This window comes from Gobio gobio, assembly GCF_949357685.1.
Source record: "Gobio gobio genome assembly, chromosome: 14".
Classification (NCBI taxonomy): Eukaryota; Metazoa; Chordata; class Actinopteri; order Cypriniformes; family Gobionidae; genus Gobio; species Gobio gobio.
In genome coordinates, this window is record NC_137107.1 from 51,070,641 (window position 1) to 51,091,836 (window position 21,196).

General features: G+C 36.3%; 2 protein-coding genes across 2 annotated transcripts in view; one reads left to right on the top strand and one right to left on the bottom strand.

Moving 5' to 3' along the window:
- scarb2c (scavenger receptor class B, member 2c) overlaps window positions 1–8,973 on the top strand; it is a 36,411-nt gene extending 27,438 nt beyond the window's left edge. Inside the window, exons 11-12 of the mRNA XM_079835907.1 lie at window positions 1,218–1,370; window positions 4,560–8,973. Of these exons, the coding sequence (XP_079692033.1) occupies window positions 1,218–1,370; window positions 4,560–4,598 (192 nt within the window). The 3' untranslated portion in view covers window positions 4,599–8,973. The remainder of the gene's footprint in view (window positions 1–1,217; window positions 1,371–4,559) is intronic.
- A 3,422-nt stretch (window positions 8,974–12,395) lies between these two features.
- LOC307137904 (liver-expressed antimicrobial peptide 2) lies at window positions 12,396–15,104 on the bottom strand (the record flags this gene model as incomplete). The annotated part of the gene is made up of 2 exons (XM_079835912.1): window positions 12,396–12,542; window positions 15,042–15,104. The coding sequence occupies 2 exons, from the start codon at window positions 15,102–15,104 to the stop codon at window positions 12,396–12,398; spliced, it is 210 nt and encodes a 69-aa protein (XP_079692038.1).
- Between the last annotated feature and the right edge of the window lie 6,092 nt (window positions 15,105–21,196).

Below are 21,196 nucleotides of genomic sequence, written 5' to 3' on the forward strand. Positions count from 1 at the left end.
AATAAAATATATAATATAAAATTATATAATATAATATCATTAATATAATAAAATAATATAATATAAAAATATAATAAAATAATATAATATATACTATAATATAATAATATAATCTAATTAATATAAAAATATAATTAATATAAAAATATAATATAATAAAATAATATAAACTAATATATAATATAATATAAAATATAATATCATATAATAAAATAATATAATATAATATAAAAATATAATACAATTAAATAATTTAAAATAAAATAAAATATAATATAATAATTTAAAATTATATAATATAATATCATTAATATAATTAATATAATATAATAAAATAATATAATTTAAAAATAAAATATAATATAATATAATAATTTAAAATTATATAATATAATATCATTAATATAATTAATATAATATAATAAATAATATAATTTAAAAATAATATAATATATAGTATAATATAATAATATAATCTAATTAATATAAAATCGAATTAATATAAAATATAATATAAAAATATAATATAATAAAATAATATAAACTAATATATAATATAATATAATATAAAAATATAATAAAATAATATATAGTATAATATAATTAAATAATTTAATATAAAATAAAATTATAAAATATAATATAATAAAATAATATATAATATAATTTAAAAATATAATAAAATACAATAATATAATATAAAAAATTATATAATACAATAATATAATATAATATAAAAATATTATATAATAATATAATTAATATATAATATAATATAATTAATAAAATACAATTAAATAAAATATATAGTAAAATAATATAATATAATAATATAATATAAAAAATAATTTAATATAAAATATAATATAATATTATTAATATAATTAATATAATAAAATAATATAATATAAAAATATAATAATATAATTAATAATATTAAATTAAATTAAATAATTAAACCCTTAATTTGAAAGACTATCTTTATGTGTGTATTTAATGTTGTTTATTGTTCTCTCGCTGCTTGTCCTTCCACTCTGAGTAAAGGAGACGCGGTGTTGTGCATTTCTTTGAGCTTCACTTTCCCTTCATGTGTTGGAAATGTAAAGTGCACAATGACTGTGATTATCTCAGAGTATCAGACGGTTCATCAGAATCACCTCAGACAGGAAGTAGAGCAGGAAGTGGAGTGTGTGTTGAACGCCTGTCCTGTTTTCCAGAGCGTGGTGATAGACGAGGAGTCCGCGGTGAAGCTGCAGGCCGTGCTCACCGAGGCCAATGTGCTGCTCAACGTGCCCTTCATAGTCATCAGTGCAGGCGTCTTACTGGGCCTGGCCTTCATCGTGCTCATGTGCTGCCAGCAGCGCCCAGAGGTGATGTCACTTCCTGTGCTCTCAGCACTCACTAAAGCTGCAGTTAAACAAATGAACAAGAAAATACTATTTTATAGAGTTTCATGTTTAATTAAATGTGTTACACACAGTGTTGGGGGAAGTTACTTAGAAAAGTAATGCGTTACAATATTGCGTTACTCCCTTAAAAAGTAACTAATTGAGTTACTTAGTTACTTTTTAAGAACTTTACTTTTGCGTTATTTTTTCTCACCTAGGCTTGTTTTTGTTTTGTTTTTATAACAAAAAAGTCATATTTTTGTGCAACGGTAAAGACCTCTTCATACCAAAATGTAAATAATGCGCCTCAGTCTGAGGTAGAAATGCAGATTCCCTCATGAACACTAGAGGGCGCAGCTCTGGATAATGGAGAAGAGGACGCAGGAGAAAAAAGATTTACCAATAAAAACAAAAAATCTAGTAATTTTCATCATCAAAGGTCAGCAGCAGACATTGGTCAATTAAATATAAAGGTAGATTATGCATAAAATAGTTGTTTTATTTAACATTTAATTATTGGAGGTTTGTATAGTTCTCTGATTCTGCATTTGACTGATTTTATTCATTTTGAGGAGAACAGAATCTTTATTGTGCAAGTGAGAAAAATAAATGCTCACATTTAGTCTAGAACTACAATAACCATCATGTTCACACACACACACACACACACACACACACACACACACACACACACTCACACACACACACACACACTCACACACACACACACACACACACACACACACACACACACACACACACACACACACACACACACACACACACACACACTCACACACACACACACACTCACACACACACACACACACACACACACACACACACACACACACACACACACACTCACACACACACACACACACACACACACACACACACACACACACACACACACACTCACACACACACACACACACACACACACACACACACACACACACCTCTGCACTTATTTCTCTCCACATGAGGACAGGAGAGCTGTCAGTCAAATTAATGTGAAAAAGTAACTCAGATGTTTTGTTGTAAATTTGAAAAGTAATGCGTTACTTTACTAGTTACTTGGAAAAAGTAATATTATTACGTAACTCAAGTTACTTGTAATGCGTTTCCCCAACACTGGTTACACACACCATTTACTAGCATTATTGAGTGGAAATTCTGACACACACACACACACACACACACACACACTATCAGACACACACACACACACACACACACACACACACACAATCAGACACACACACATACACACACACACTATAAGACACACACACACACACACACTATCAGACACACACACACACTATCAGACACACACACACACTATCACACACACACACACACACACTATCAGACACACACACACACACACACACCATCAGACACACACACACACACACTATCAGACACATACACACACACACTATCAGACACACACTATCAGACACACACACACACACACACACACACACACACACACTATCAGACACACACCATCAGACACACACACACACACACACACACATACTTTATCAGACACACACACACACACACACACACTATCAGACACACACACACACACACCATCACACACACCATAAGACACACACACACACCATCAGACACACACACACACACACACACACACACACATACTTCATCAGACACACACACACACACCATCACACACACACACACACACACACACACCATCAGACACACACACCATTCAGACACGTGCACACACCATCAGACACACACACACACACACACACACACACACACACACACACACATCATCAGACACACAAGCACACACACACACACTATCAGACACACACACACACACACACATTATCAGACACACACACCATTCAGACACGAGCACACACCATCAGACACACACACAACATCACACACACGCACACACACACACACACTATCAGACACACACACATCATCACCCATACACACACACTTCATCACACACACACACACACACACACACACACACACACACCATCAGACACACACACCATTCAGACACGTGCACACACCATCAGACACACACACACACACACACACACATCATCAGACACACAAGCACACACACACACACACACACTATCAGACACACACACACACACACACACACACATTATCAGACACACACACCATTCAGACACGAGCACACACCATCAGACACACACACAACATCACACACACGCACACACACACACACTATCAGACACACACACATCATCACCCATACACACACACCATCAGACACACACACACACACACACATACTTCATCAGACACACACACACACCATCACACACACACACACACACACACCATCAGACACACACACCATTCAGACACGTGCACACACCATCAGACACACACACACACACACACACACACATCATCAGACACACAAGCACACACACACACACACACACTATCAGACACACACACACACACATTATCAGACACACACACCATTCAGACACGAGCACACACCATCAGACACACACACAACATCACACACACGCACACACACACACTATCAGACACACACACATCATCACCCATACACACACACTTCATCAGACACACACACACCATCAGACACACACACACACACACCATCAGACACACGCACACGCACACCATCAGACACACGCACACACTATCAGACACACACACATCACACACACACACTTCATCACACACACACACACACACACACACACACACACACACACACACACACACACCATCAGACACACACACACACACACCATCAGACACACGCACACACTATCAGACACACACACATCACACACACACACACACACTTCATCACACACACACACACACTTCATCAGACGCACACACACACACTATCAGACACACACACACTATCAGACAGTTTTGATTATAGAATGGCCGTTGCTGTGTATTAAAGCCTGTGTGTGTGTGTGTGTGTGTGTGTGTGTGTGTGTGTGTGTGTGTGTGTGTGTGTGTGTGTGTGTGTGTGTGTGTGTGTGTGTGTGTGTGTGTGTGTGTGTGTGTGTGTGTGTGTGTGTGTGTGTGTGTGTGTGTGTGTGTGTGTGTGTGTGTGAACTGCTGTTCTTTCAGGCGTCTGCAGCCGAGCGGCAGCCGCTGCTGTCATCATAAACCCTCAGACCGGAGGATATCAGGATCAACTCACATTCCAGCTGATTTGGTTTTCACACGGCGAGAGTCGCGGGTTCAAGGGGCAGAGATTGAAGCATCAGACGGCTCAAAGTGCGAAGTTTGCCTCAGGTCAGCCCGGCTGTGAGATCCGTGTGTTTAATGCCATTCCACGCTTTAGATGATGGAGGATCACAGAGCCAAAACCTGCAGCTGCCTCCAAATCAACCAGTTTAATGAGTTTTACCTTATGAAATAAATCAGACTAATGGAGCAGGTGTGATGCAACACGTTCCACATCACAGGTGTTGATATGAGGTATCACCTGAGTTATTAATACACTTATGCAATTCTTCAACCACAGCCGTGAGCTCTTCAGTGCTAATGTGAGTTATAGAGTAACGTTCACGATCATTGTGTGTGTTTAAATTGAATCGCATTTGCACTGATGTTGTTTCTCTTCTGCCATATTATATTATTTGCTTTGATGCAAACCATGATTTTGATGGTGCGTAACGTTTTTAGATGGGATGCACGATATATCGGCCACCATAACGGTAACGCACAGTTTTAATGTTATCGTTATCGGCCCGATAAGAAATTTTGGCCGATGTCTTAAAGCCTTAAAGGGATAGTTCACCCAAAAATGAATTTACTCTCCCTCAAGTCATCCGAGGTGTGTGTGACATTCTTCTTTCAGACGAATGAAATCTGAGTTATATTACAAAAGTCCAGGCTAATCCAAGCTTTATAGTTTTATTAATAGTTGCTCTGTTTTTGAAGTGCATCTGTCCGTCATATAACTGCTCCACGCGGCTCTGGGGTGTTAATAAAGGCCTTCTGAAGCGAATCGACGCATTTGTGTCAGAAAAATATCCATATTTAAAACTTTATCAAGTAAACTTTCGACCTACCGCCTTCCGTGGAAAAGTGTTGAATGTTGAAAGTGGAACTCCAGATGTGTGTGTGACGTCATGGCGAGCGGACCTGGTCGCGTTAGTCTTTCCATCGGCAGAGGCACTTTCAACACTTTTCCATAAATTGAACACAGAAGGCGGTCGGCCGAAAGTTTACTTGATAAAGTTTTAAATATGGATAATTTTCTTACACAAACGCATCGATTCGCTTCAGAAGGCCTTTATTAACACCCCAGAGCCACGTGGAGCAGTTATATGACGGACAGATGCACTTCAAACTATTACTGCTATTATAACGCTTGGATTAGCCTGGACTTTTGTAATATAACTCAGATTTTACTCGTCTGAAAGAAGAATGTCATACACACCTCGGATGACTTGAGGGAGAGTAAATTATGGGCTAATTTTCATTTTTGGGTGAACTATCCCTTTAATAATATGGCTGAACGATTAATTGCATTTGCGATAATATCGCGATATGATAAAACACGATTTTTAAACCGCAAAAGCTGCGATTACTGTCTGGTCACATGACACGCGAGCGTAAAGCAATCTCCAGAAGAAGCATCAACGTGGCACGTTACGCCTATGTCTGGCCTAAAGGAAAGAACCATTTGTGTTTAATCGATCTAATATTGTGTTGGTCATACTATACAATAGGGGTGGGAAAAAAAAATCTCTCTTTAATGATTCCGGATCGATTCTGAGCTTAGATTTTAACTGAATAATACTGAAAGCACTCTTTGTTCATTGCTTTTTTGTTCCTCTTTATTAATTACTAGCTTTTATTGTTTTGACGCTATATCAATTTATAGCTACATTTAAAACTCGTAACATGCAATTGTTTTAGTTTAATATGTGTAATTATTTTAAAAAGTACTTTTTAAGTACGATTTTAAGTTTTATTAATGAATTAATAAGAAAAAAGTTAAAGTTTTGAAATCGGATCACGAGGTGCCTAAAGATTCCCACCATGATTTATTGCTCATCTTTGTTGAATAATACAGAAGATAAAGAGCTTATTAAAAAATCGCATATTAAATCGCAAAGAAAAAAAAAATCGCAATTAGATTATTTTTCAAAATCGTTCAGCCTTACTTAATAATTAATTATTTTGATTTGCTTGAAATATGATTGGAGTCACATACATTAAAATAAAGTTAAAAGCGTAAATCTGCATAAAATTATAATGAGAACATCATGGCGCAAATGGCTTTTAAAGGGAAAGGGAGATGAGGCTCTTTATTGCACGTTACGCCTAAAACACACCCATGACTCATTAAGAGACGAGGCACAACCATTTTGGATCGTGCGCCGGGCATGCTAACCGTTTTTTCCGTCGTTAAACTAGCAAAAGTGGATTCGGCGTTAAGGGCACTTGTGCCGTGTGCTCAGATTGGTAACATAGGGTCCCATAATTGTGTGGTTGGGACATGCCTTTGTAGTCCATAATAATCAGTGCCCGGTTGCATAAAGTTTTTCCCTCAAGTATGATACTTAAGGGGCGATTTCCCCTTACCTTAGAGAATAACTTAAGGGTGTTGCATATAATCTCTTAGACGGTTCTCTTATGTAAGGGAAACATTGAAGTGTTTCACGACAGTGATCCTGGATTCACGTTATAAAAGTCTTGTTGCCATAGATACGCAAAACACTAATGTTGCGTTCACACCAAACGTGAATAGAGCGTCAAATTCGCGTCTAGTTTGACGCTTGAACTTTGAATGCATTCGCGCGTCCAAAGCGAGATGGACACGCGTAAAAGCAAGCGTTTGAAGCGAATTTGACGCACGTCCTTTTTTCGCGTTTCATAGTGGTTGTGTTCGGCCGCGAAATTGAAAAATACTACTGTTATTGTGTCACGAAATGTAGTTTTACGAGTTGTTCAGTCGAGAATGTAGTTGTTTAAAGCTCAAATCTGTGTTGTGAGATCCCGGCGATCGCCTCGCGCTCATGTAACCCGCCTGGAACAGCCTCACCTCGGCTAGTCCTCCTGACTTTTGCCGCTGGTAAACGAGAAATGTTTAAATTCACAATCTATAGCTTCGGTTCTATTATGTGAAACATATAAGCTAAAAGACATTAATGACTTGTTATAACGTCAAACGACTTCTTTAATTATGTGAGTTTTTCTTCATCTCATTCAGAAATGTACGAATGATTGCAAGTGTTCAGTGTCACAGTGGTTGCGATGTGTGATGGTCAAATCGGTGTATTCTCGCAACAATTTTTCATCGCTAAGATGGTCCAAAGGGTTTTCCCTATCCCTAAAAATTCTTCTTGGCACATGATCTTCAGCTGGTTCCATAAATTCAGCCATGTCGTCTTATTTTTGTCCGCGTTACTCTTAAGGTTACGATTTCCAAACCTTAAGTTATACTTAGGAAAATGATTGTTAAGGGGTTTTATGCAACACTTAACGCTTTTTAAGGGATTACTTAAGTGAAAAAACTGCATTTAAGGGGAATAAAAAAGTGTTTATGACGTTTCACTTAAAGAAACCCTTAAGTAACACTTAAGGGTTTTTTTCTGCAACACCCTTAGGTTTAAGGGAAACATAAGGGCGAACTTAAGGGAAAATTACACTTACGATGCTTTATGAAACTGGGCACTGGCCCTCAAAAATTATGGATTTAGATTGATCGGCTAATATATCGGTTATCGGCTTTTAAATATAAAGAATTATCGTATCGGCCAAAATGTTCATATCGATGCATCCCTATTTTTATAGTGACTTAACCCTACAGTAAACCAGGACAGTCTAAATACAGGATACATGTTTACCTTGATCACTGATTTAACTTTATGCGCAACTCTAAACTAATCAAACTTTTGTTTTCAGTGTTCAATAGTTTCAACAGTACAGTATTACTACAGCATTGAGAAGTCTCAATATGCTCATTATTCCTTTGCATGCACTGATCAGTTTTTATCTGTTTATTAAATCTCGTGTCCAGAATGGTTCACTTTATCTGTTATTGTTGTTGTTATAATGTTCAGGTGTTCGGTGGCTGGAGGTTATGGTGTGTTTTCTTAGGTTTGAAAAGGGACGAGGGTAACTAGTTTGCTTTTGGTGAAGTCAACAATACTACAACATGACGATGCCGGTCTGGTTTCGGTTTCACTTAGCCTGAAACGACCTTCAGTCCACTAGCATCGATCCCGGACGAGCCCCCAGATTCATTTTCAGGGGACGTAAATGTGCGACAGCGAGTGTCGTTTACTGGGATGACTTTATGGAAATATTAATTAAAGCTTGTAATTATAATTGTGAAATGATCATGCTTATGAATTAAGACCCAGTGATTGTTTATAAAAGGAAGGTTAATGATTCAGTTTAATTTTTATTTTGTTATCAATTTATTTCATCATGTGAGCATTTTATTTTCTGTTTTTCTTTTTTTTTAAATGTATTGCACTATCAATGTAACAAGATAATGAGACAAACAATAAAACATTTTAACAAAAAAAAGCATGTTACACCATCTCACTTTATGTGTCCGATATTTACAAAATAAATAAAATCCCAATTCTTCTGGATGGAAGCCAAAATGAAATACATTTGATACACATTATTTTGCCATATGTTTGTATTTTATCATATTAAACATCAGAAACTAAGCATGCAAAGTTAATATTTCACTTATTCATATATGCACAACTCTGTCAATGGTGAAACTGGAGTTCTTGGTGTTTTTCTGAGTTTCTGAAGGGGTGAATCTGTCAATACTATTGTCATATTTCACCCCAAAATCAATAAATCAAGAAGTTTTATATTTTTCTGATTTTGGAGTTTAATATGACCTGGACATTTCTTAGAGATATTCATCTGAAAACACACTTGATAGTCATGTGTGACAGTCTTTAGATGTTGTGATGTTGATGTAGTTCCTGATGTTTGAGAAATCAAGGGATTTTATTTTCCATAATTTGAGTTTGGCGCCAGAATGATCACGTGACGTCACGCCGGTTGAGTTTTATTAAAAGAGCAGGTGTGTTTCCTGAAAGAGAGGGAAAAGGTTGGTAAGTTACGCTTAAACACTCACTCAAAATTATGATGACAATCATAAAAAGCAAATACAAAGTGTGTGAGAGAAAGGCCTGCTTGCTGGAGTGGAGCATAATAAATGTTAATTGCTCCAGAGTTGCTGATTCACACACGCAGCGGTTAATGTTTTCTCTGATAAACTCTTATCTGTCTTTTTACAGGTTGAGGTTGAGGTTTCTGTGTGAAAAGTGTTTTTGTGATTAGAGCTGTGTGTCAATACAATCATAAAGCGATATTTCGCGTTTCTCAGAGTGGCGACAATTCCTTGTGAGGCGCCGTACACACATAACGAAATTAACCGAAAGGCGCGTTTGAATTTCAACCGCCATTCACTTCAGGAGCATCGCGCGCGAATCTAGTCACAATCTAGGTCATTTTTATGTCCCTTTTTAAAGTATTAACGCCTTTTTTTTAAAGATAGCCATCTTTTTATCACAATGAAATGGAAATGAGACTTTCAAAGTCAGCAAACATCAGTAAGTATCTGTGGATTTGTGAACTGTAAGTTGACGTCAACAAACAATACATTTTTCATTGAGCAATGACTTTAAATTCAAACCTAGAAATACTTTACACTACAACAAGCATATTCAGCAACACTTTATAATAAATTCTTATTTGTTAATGCATCAGCTAACATGAACTAGCAATGTAGGTCTAGTTTTACAGCATCTAGTCATCTTTGCTAATATTAGTTATTCAAAATGGTTCATGTTATTTCACAGTGCATTACTAATATTAAGAAAAACTTATATTTTTAGAAATGTTAATGTTGAAACGAGCATTAAGATGAATGCTGCAGAAGTTTAGTTTGTTGTTCACGTTAACCAATGTAGTCAGCTAACTAACATATAGTATATTTTTTAATATTCATTTTTTATATTCAGTGCGTTTCTATTTTTTTAATATTAGTTAACTGCATTAGTTATCGAAAAGCATGTATTAATCTTAGTTAATATTAAGTAACACTTTACAATAAGGTTGTATTAGTTAACATGAACTAACCATGAACAACAGCTCTGTTCAGCATTACTTAATCTTTGTTAACGTTAGTTCATTAAAATACAGCTGTTAATGGTTTGTTCATGTTAGTTCACACTAATGTTAACAAGATTTTAATAATACATTAGTAAATGTTGAAATTAACATTAACAAAGATAAATAAATGCTTTATATGTGCAGTTAATTATTAGTTCATGCTAACGAATGTAGTTAACTAATGTTAACTAATGAACCTTATCGTAAAGTGTTACCATATTAATTTACTATTAAACTCATTAAGAGACGAGGCACAACCGTTTTGGACCATGGGCCGGGTGCGCTGAGCGTTTTTCCCATTGTTAAACTAGCAAAAGTAAATTCGGACACGCCCTAAGTGCGCCTGTGCCATGAGCTTTAGACCATGTGCTCACTCAGTTCGTTAAAAATAAGGCCCTCAATGTTTTTAAGCTCATTAGAAACATACCTTTAGTTAAAGGAACACTCCACTTTTTTTAAAATAGGCTCATTTTACAAGTCCCCTAGAGTTAAATAGTTGAGTTTTACCGTTTTTGAATCCATTCAGCCGATCTTTGTATCTGGCGGTAGCACTTTTAGCATAGCTTAGCATACATCATTGATTCTGATCAGTCCATTAGCATCTCATTCAAAAAATGACCAAAGACACTTTCAATATTTTTCCTATTCAAAACTTCTACAACTCTTCTACAATTACATCGTGTGTTAAGAGCAACTGAAAATTAAAAGTTGCTATTTTCTACACCTATATGGCTAGGAACTACTTTCTCATTCCTGCGTAATAGTCGCGGATCTTCGCGGCCGTACCATGGCAATGATATTACAGCGTCTGAAAGTAGCCCAGCTAGGTAACTTTCAATGTGACCGGCACTAAGTTTGTGTAGTTGCAGAGAAAGTTACAGGTATGTAGCCGACAAATTGTGTTGTGGATTTAGCTGTGATTAGCCATGGTTCTGTGTGTTGTAAAGCGCTGTGATAGTAAGTCGAAGGTATAACTACCACCATGTTTCACAGAATGCCAACGAATCATTGCGCCGCTGCAGCCATGGTACGGCCGTGAAGATCTGCGACTATTACGCAGGAATGAGAAAGTAGTTCCTAGCCATATAGGTGTAGAAATTCGCAACTTTTCATTTTCAGTTGGTATTAGCACACAAATTAACTGTTTAATGTGGCATTCACACCGGACGCGATTCGCGCGTATAATTCGCGCTTATCGCGCGAAGGTGGATGCGTGTACATTTTGAGTTTACTCGCGCGAATGGCGCGTGACATTCACTGCACAACAGACGCGAATTCGCGTCATGGACGGGGCTTCCGCCAGCAGCTCGTCTCGTTGAGAAATGGCTGACATGGGCTATGTTTACATGTCTTTTGTTCGCGCGAATCGCGCGTTCAAAACGCTCAATTCGCGTCCTTCGCGCCGCCTCAATCGCCGGAAATCGCGCCGCAGAATGCCATTTCGCGTCTCTGCATTGACTTAACATGTAAATCACTCGCGCGAATCGCGTCCGGTGTGAACGCACCATAAGAGTCAAGTTTTAAATAGGAAAAATATTGAAAGTGTCTTTGGTCATTTTTTGAATGAGATGCTAATGGACTGATCAGAATCAATGATGTATGCTAAGCTATGCTAAAAGTGCTACCGCCAGATACAAAGATCGGCTGAATGGATTCAAAAACGGTAAAACTCAACTATTTAACTCTAGGGGACTTGTAAAATGAGCCTATTTTCAAAAAAAGTGGAGTGTTCCTTTAAGAAACATACATTTAGGCAAACTTTGAATGCATTAACTAACAATGTGCCCTGTTTGTGCTTCACCTGCAGTAGTTGGTTCCACACTCATAGTGATCTCTGCATCCAGAACCCACGGGTTTCAGAGTGTTCCATCGCCATAGTAACGAGCGTTTGGCCCGATGGATCAGTCCAGTCGCCCATTCGGGATCTATGGGTGCCGACTGCACCTACAGACAGAGAGAGGTAACCTGTCACTCACATCAGATCCACCAATAGCAAACCACAACCATCCAATCAATCCCCACAGACGAACTCAAGCCCCGCCCTACATTTGTTCTTGTTTGAGAGGCGTTGCATTTCTTTCATCATGCCACTGTCAGTTCACTGACATCCAGAGATGAAGGTTATTTATGTAAGATTATCATATCGCGGCGCTTTGAAGGATAGCCCCGAATTGACAAATTTAGAACGACTAAATTTAGAAAGGTCCGTCTAATCAAACATTTGAGTTACATTGTGCAACCGCTGACAATGATTTACCAAAGCCGTGTGTTACTGTACATGTGCAAACGAAAGCAAGTGTTTCAGTTCTCAAGTACAATCACAGGAAACCGATCAGATGAGAAAGAGATCCGTGTTTTCCCAACATTTCACGTGCAGATTACGAGACGATTTAGCAAGAGTGACATCTGACACAAACTAAAATTAGCTTTTTTTGGTGTGTGTTGTAAATATAATTTATTCTGAAGCAATATTCTCACCAGTGTTCAATCAGCTTTGACATATTTAAATCTGCATATTTGCGTTAATTTTTACCTTTTATAAAGGGCATTTTTTTCCCATAATCTTATTAAATATAGGCTATGCTTCAGCTTTCATTTTATTTTTTTAATTTGATCTAGAAATTAAATTAGAATAAGGCACTATAGGGCTGTTGCCAATCAAATTAAATAATTTACACACAAAAAAACAACTGCATTAAATAATGTTATGAGATTGTTTTAAATATGTTTGAATATACCAGTAGGTGGCAGCAGGTGACCGTCTTAATGAGTGAGTCATTGAGTCATTCATTTAAACGATTCATTCAAACGGATGATTCATTCAAGAATGAGGCAGTCGTTTACGAACAGGTCATTGAATCTTTGATTCAACCGATTCATTCAAACACTGAATCATTCAGTAACACACACTGTTGCTGTGAGATGTGTTATGGTTCTGCTCTGATCTTTGTTTGGAACTATTTTCGCTGCTGAAATCGAACAAAAACAGTCAAGATTGCATCTAAAATGTAAGTGACTTAATGTTAATTAATTGTTTATGGAACTGTCATATGAAATCGTGATGGTATTCAGGAAAACAGCACTCTTGGTTCTGTGATGTTGCTTAACTGAAGGCTATCATATGTTATAAATATAAAAACTCCACAATTTGTGATGTTAACCGTGTGAGTTTCTCTGTGTGAGCGGTGCTCATTTGTTGGGATTTCTCCTCGTGAGGCTGCGCGAGCCTCAACAGCTCAACCTTGTTACCGTCAGTTCATTATACATTATTATTATCCACTATCGCCACTTACACTAAATGAATGCAGAATCATTCTTGCATTTTGGTGATTCCCTAGTTATTTTTTGACGTTTTAATCAGCTTGTTCTCTTTCACTTGCCCCTTCTAAAAATCCACAAGTGTTAATGTCGAGTTAATGCCCAGGTTTTATGAACATTTGAAACATTTTTCCACTATAAACAACCTTTGAGGATTGTAAAGATTCAGTGGATGTTAAAGGTTCTTCATGGAGCCATCGTGCCAATAAAGAACCTTTAATAAATCAATAAAAATTATTTTTTTGCATTATGGTGCCATTCATCATTAGGCCAAATGTTGCAAACTAATGCTTTCAGTAACACATGATTATCAGTCGATTAACTATTGATTATTTGTTTGATTTCAATTTGTTTAAACTTAAATTACACAAAATCAAATGTTATAATTCAAGTGAAGTTCCAAAGGATGCAACTATGAAAATTAACATCAAGTTGACGTCAACAAACGTTTTTTTCGTTTTCTTGTCATTGTCTAAAAATGATCGTTTCTTTTCAGTAATGATGCATGTTGAAACAAATTAATGCTATAAAACAACAAAACATGTTTTGCGTTCCGCCCATAAACGTTGCGAGTTCGCTTGCAAATAATTCAAAAGTCCAGAACGCAAAAACATTGAAATATATTTTCATGAAGTTTTGTTACTATGTTTTTGAACTAATGTTAACAAATTCATCCTTTGCATATTGTGTATTTTTTTATATTAATTTTTGGCAATACTTAACTACAACGCGTTTCTATTAGTTATTAATCTTAGTTCATATTAATGAACTAAAGTCAAAAGTTTCGTCTGTTATTATTTAATGGACCTGAGCTAACATGAGCTAGCAATGAACAATGTTTTTATTAACTAGCATTATCAAAGATTAATACATTATGATAGTTAATGCATTATTGTAATGTTACCATTCAAATACAACTAATTTCAAGTATTTAATAAGCCTTTTAAAGGGATTAAATGTTCATTAGAAATATATACATTTAGTCAAACTCATGTTTTTCCCACCCCGTGTCCCTTTAGGAGCTCCGTGGCTTTATATTCCATGCACAAAACGTTGATAATTTTCGAAGCTGTCTTTGTAATCTGTGATGTTATCTTTCCCTCAGGTGTTTGTGAAGTGAAGTACCTGCAAGGCCAGGAGCAGAGAGAGCAGCAGGAGGACGAGCAGACGCTGGTTCGCTGTGATCATGGTCAAGGTCTTCCAGTGAGACCGCGCTCGAGCTGCGCGCTGTTTATATTAACAGCTGATAACGCTATCAGAGATCAATGATCAGCGGACACTTTACCCGCAGGAATTAGGGCGACTCCACGTCTGCGAGGGTAACGGGACCTGTTATCAAACCACAAATCATATCAGCGAACAGACCAACACAGCGATTAAAACACAAGCCCTGCTGAGATCACACTACAGATCTAATGACTAAAGTCTAGAATTTCTAAATCTACATTTTAGGTCCTCTGGAGCTCTTCGGTCATTTCTGTTTTGAAATGTTAAAAATCACAGACTTGGTGACTTTTCTAGCATTAGGGATGTAAACACACAAAAAAATTGGGGTCATGATTCGAGCATGCTAATTGGTCGTAAAAAAAAAAAAAGTAGCGTTCATTGTCTTCAGTCATAAATGGCCGACCATAGGAAATGAATTGGAAATCTGCAAAAACACATTCTCTGAATATTTGTGTGTACAATCTACAAATCGGCCACAATGCTGAAAAAAAGTGCACTGCAGTGACACTCTAAAACATCAAGAGTGTGATATTGACACATCCACACACTTATACACACACACACACACACTTATATACACACACACCTATGAAAAACTTAACCTATTAACCACATTTTGAATTTTTTTTAATCACAGCTTCATCGGAAATATATGAAACTATGTGACTTTTCTAGCATTAGGGATGTAAACACACACAAAAATTGAGGGCATGATTCGAGCATGCTGATTGGTCGTAAAAAAAAACTCCCACTTGTGCTCTTCGGTCAAAAATGACACCATAGGAAATGAAATTCACACAAATTCACAGAAAAACAATCTATATTTCTAACAAAAAAAATATATCTAAAACTTTATAATAAATAGTCTTTAGATTTTTTAAATATATATATTCAAAAATCATTAAATGTGTTCAAAACAGAACTAGGGAATTCTCCAGAGAGACCTCTAGTGGTTACACACATGATGCATGATTTCTTAAATAAGTCCAAAAGAGGGGCTAATCTGCCTTCAACAAAAATATTTTGAAGGCCTAGTCTCTATTTTAACCTGAAATACTGCAATAATAATAATTTTAAAAAAAGAAAATTACAACACATTTTTTTTTTATAATTTTCAATGGCAAAAATAGACCATAACTATTGCATAAATATTAAAAAATACCATCAAATCATCTCAAAATTAAAAAGAAAAAATATTATTGAAGAAAAATAAATTGCAACCCCTAAACCAAGAGCACCAGAGGGATAAATTCACCGAAATATTTTTAAACAGGTCTTAATTTTCCTACGTCCATGTGACGCCACCTCTAATGCTCATAGAAATCCTGCAGCACTTTTGAATCTTCTAATAGTCCAAATATAATTCACTGTATTACGACTACAAATGAGAACAACATCTTATATTGCAGCCAATCAGCTTTCATGTGACTGGAGTCTCTTTCAGATTGAACCACAGACACATAAAACGGATAATACAACGAAAGATCAACATGCATTTGTCATGTGTGACTATTGTGCATCTAAAATAATACATAATATGGTAAATGTGGTATCCTAATTATGAAAAAAATGCTAATTTCTGGAAATGATCACCACAAAATCAATTGAGCAATGAGGAAGTGCAAGTTTATCAATACATGTTCAGCGATTTGTTCAATTTGAATACATTAATTTACTTTACAAGTCATTTTGTGACTGCATTTCCTTTACAGGTCTTAGATTTCATTCATAACGGTCTTAAAAAGGTCTTGGTGAAACCTGCAGAAACCCTGTAATGAAATATAGGACTGGATTTCCTGTTAGTCACATGGGTGATCCTGATATTCCAGTATTTACATGGTCCAAATTCCCTGAGGATTCCCATAAAGAATCGGCATTTACAGGGAAACACACGGCTTATAAATATTGAATGACGCTGCAAGTTTTTCGTAAAGGGATAGTTCACCCAAAAAGTTGTTCCAAACCTGTATGAGTTTCTTTGTTCTGCTGAAGACAAAAGAAGATATTTTGAAGAATGTTTGTAACAAAGCAGAGAGAGCAACCATTGACTACCATAGTATTTTTTTCCCTATTGTAGTCAATAGTTGCTCTGCTCATTCTTCAAAATATCTTCTTTTGTGTTCAGCAGAACAAAGAAACTAATGCAGGTTTGGATTCTGATATCGATACTGTAGAAAAGTAGTATCGTATCGTTTCAGATATTTCAGTATCGATACATATCGAAATATCGATATTTTCGACAACACTAGTTGTTAATAAGATGAACGCAACAAACACGGCTCGCGAGCGGCGGGACTTTTATTATGCCACAGTGGCCACTTCTCACCATTTACAAATACTTGGAAACATTTGGGATATTGTAAGTACTTGACTGAACAAAATATATATCACAGGCCTAGTGGTGTTTGGATATTTTACTGAAAAAAATGTACATAGTGCACCTTTAACTAATGGGAAAGTGTTACATTTTACATTCAGCTAATTTAAAGCATTTAAATATGATTTCATGTTCATTAGAAACTCAAATTTAGTGTGTCCAAACTTTGATCACATCAGTCTGATCTTAATAGACTCATATTTAAAGAACAGAGGGGGAGAAAGATGCCAAAACAAAAGTCATTTTCACTTTCTTTTACTACTGAGTCCTAATGAAAGACATAAACAAGAGCCAATCATAAATCACAACTAGCGTTAAAAGAAGAGGTTTGATGATTAGCATCACCTGTCCAGCAGAGGGCAGTGTTACTCCAGCTCATTCACTGCCTGGTCATCATGATCATAAAACTGCTCATTTTCATATCGTTTTAGTCATATTTTAGTCCCCTGAGTTGTTTTTAGTTTTAGTCGACTCAAATCTAATGAGTTTAGTTCAATTGTAAAGCATTAATTGAGCATTTAAACATCACATAACCAACTTACACACATTTTTTTTTACATTAAAAATACACAAAAGAGCTCAATTCACTTTTTTGTTTGTTTTTAAAAAACATCGATATAGTTTTTATAATGTTGTATTTCTGTTTAAGTGAGTATATCAGGTTAAGCTAAAGCTTCAGATAAGATTAAAGGGATAGTTCACCCAAAAAATTATAATTAGCCCATGATTTACTCTCCCTCAAGTCATCCGAGGTGTGTGTGACATTCTTCTTTCAGACGAGTAAAATCTGAGTTATATTACAAAAGTCCAGGCTAATCCAAGCTTTATAATTTTATTAATAGTTGCTCTGTTTTTGAAGTGCATCTGTGCGTCATATAACTGCTCCAGTGGCTCTGGGGTGTTAATAAACGCCTTCTGAAGCGAATCGATGCGTTTGTGTAAGAAAAATATCCATATTTAAAACTTTATCAAGTAAACTTTCGACTGACCGCCTTCCATGGAAAAGTGTTGAATGTTGAAAGTGAAACTCCAGATGTGTGTGTGACGTCATGACGAGTCGACCTGGTCGCGTTAGTCTTTCCATCGGCAGAGGCACTTTCAACACTTTTCCATAAATTGAACACAGAAGGCGGTCGGCCGAAAGTTTACTTGATAAAGTTTTAAATATGGATAATTTTCCTACACAAATGCGTCGATTCGCTTAAGAAGGCGTTTATTAACACCCCAGAGCCACGTGGAGCAGTTATATGACGGACAGATGCACTTCAAAAACAGAGCAACTATTAATCCAATTCTAATGCTTGGATTAGCCTGGACTTTTGTAATATAACTGTAAATATAAATATTGTAAATATTATATTATACTGTAAATATAACTCATTTGAAAGAAGAATGTCATATACACCTCGGGTGAACTACCCCTTTAAATTGATTAATTTCCAGTAATGAATAATGAATGAAAGACTTTATTGAATAATGTGTCAAATCTGGTTATTAGTCTTTCCTCTTGACTGTGATTTAAATGGGAATGATATTAAAGGGTTAGTTCACCCAAAAATGTAAATTCTGTCATTAATTCCTCACCCTCATGTGGTTGGACACCCGTCAGACCTCCGTTCATCTTCAGACACAAATGAAGATATTTTAGTGTAAATCTGATGCTGAGAAAGGCTTCAGATAGGCCTCCATTGGCTCAACTTTACACTCTCAAGACCCTTAAAAGACGTCGTTACAAAGTCCATCTCACTGCAGTGGTTCTACAATAACTTTATGAATCGGCGACAATAGTTTTTGTGCGCCAAAAAAACCCTAAATAACGACTTATATAGTGATGACGATTTCAAAACACGGCCTCATGAAGCTTCGAAGCGTTATGAATCAGTGAGTCGAATGATGATTCGGATCGCGTGTCAAACCGCCAAACTGCTGAAATTTGGCGATTCAAACTGCTGAATCGACTCACTGATTCATAACTCTTCAAACTGCTGAATCGACTCACTGATTCATAACGCTTCGAAGCTTCATGAGGCCGTGTTTTGAAATCGTCATCACTATATAAGTCGTTATTTAGGGGTTTTTTGCGCACAAAAACTATTCTCGCCGATTCATAAAGTTATTGTAGAGCCGCTGTAGTGAGATGGACTTTGTAACGACGTCTTTAGTGTCTTTTAAGGGTCTTGAGAGTGTAAAGTTGAGCCAATGGAGGCCTTTCAGAGCATCAGATTTACACTAAAATATCTTCATTTGTGTCTGAAGATGAACGGAGGTCTGACGGGTGTCCAACCACATGAGGGTGAGGAATTAATGACAGAATCTACATTTTTGGGTGAACTAACCCTTTAATGGCTGCTTGCAGCTATATTTATGAATTTAAACCTTTTCATGTAATCACTTTACAGTGTAAAATTACAGCTAACACCTTTAACTATTTATTCAATTCAGTAAATAACGGAAACAATCTGGCAAAATAAAAGGGCTATAAATGTATCATTTTGTCATCAACGTTTTCTGGATCATTCGTCTAACATTTAAACAATGTGACACGTTTTAGAAATACGTCCCGTAACGTTTTAAGAACGTTCCTTCAACGCTGGAAAGCCTTTACATAAACTGGACGTGTAAAGGAGTTCAGAATAACCGTGAGCTCATGTTCAGTGTTTTTCTGTGTATATATACATCTTTGTCTTTACATACTACGTTGGCGTTCCCATCATTGTTTTTCTGAATACCGGGAAGCGCTTCCCAAAATTAACCCCCAGAAACGCAGGACCCCCAAGAAGCCCTAGCGTGTGTGTTTGTGTGTTTAGCGTCTGGGATTGTAGGGAATACAGACATTCCTGTCCTGGAAAACTCCTCGCGGCTGTAGAAAGACGGGTTAGTCCTGTAAATGACGAATGTAAATGTTTCATGTGTCTCATCTGGGCCCCTACACGTCTATTGTTGTTTCACAATCACGTGTGAATCAAACAGACGGCAAACACAAAGGAGGATCTGATCCGGAGGCCCTCATCCTCCTCGGCTTCCATCGCTATAACGGGTTCTCGCGCTGCTTTGATCAAACTCAGAGCTTCAGTGAGGGAATGATTGACAGGGGAGTGGGCGGAGCTTCACCAGACGCATCAGTGAGGGAATGATTGACAGGGGAGTGGGCGGAGCTTCACCAGACGCATCAGTGAGGGAATGATTGACAGGGGAGTGGGCGGAGCTTCACCAGACGCATCAGAGCACATGCTCATGGGATTTTACTTCAGATCAAAACACACTTTGGATCCCATTTGATGTAAAAAAAAAATCATATTATTTAAAATATTAGCATGATTTGTGAAGGATAAAGTAATGATGATAAATGACACTTCACATAGAGAACAGCTGATTTACACTGGAGGGATATTTCACTGTTTTACTGGATTTATGATCACATAAACGAGCAGAAGAGACTCAAAAACAAACTTTTCTTATAGAAACTATATATATATATATTCCACATTACTATATTTTTGTATATATTGTATGCATTACCTTATTAGTATTTTAAATGTAGTATTTTTTGTTTATTTAATGTACATTTTTAAATATATTTATTTTTTATAAAATATATAAAATGAGATTACATTATTTTATGTACATTTTTAAATATATTTATTTATTTATATACATATTTTTTATGAATTATATA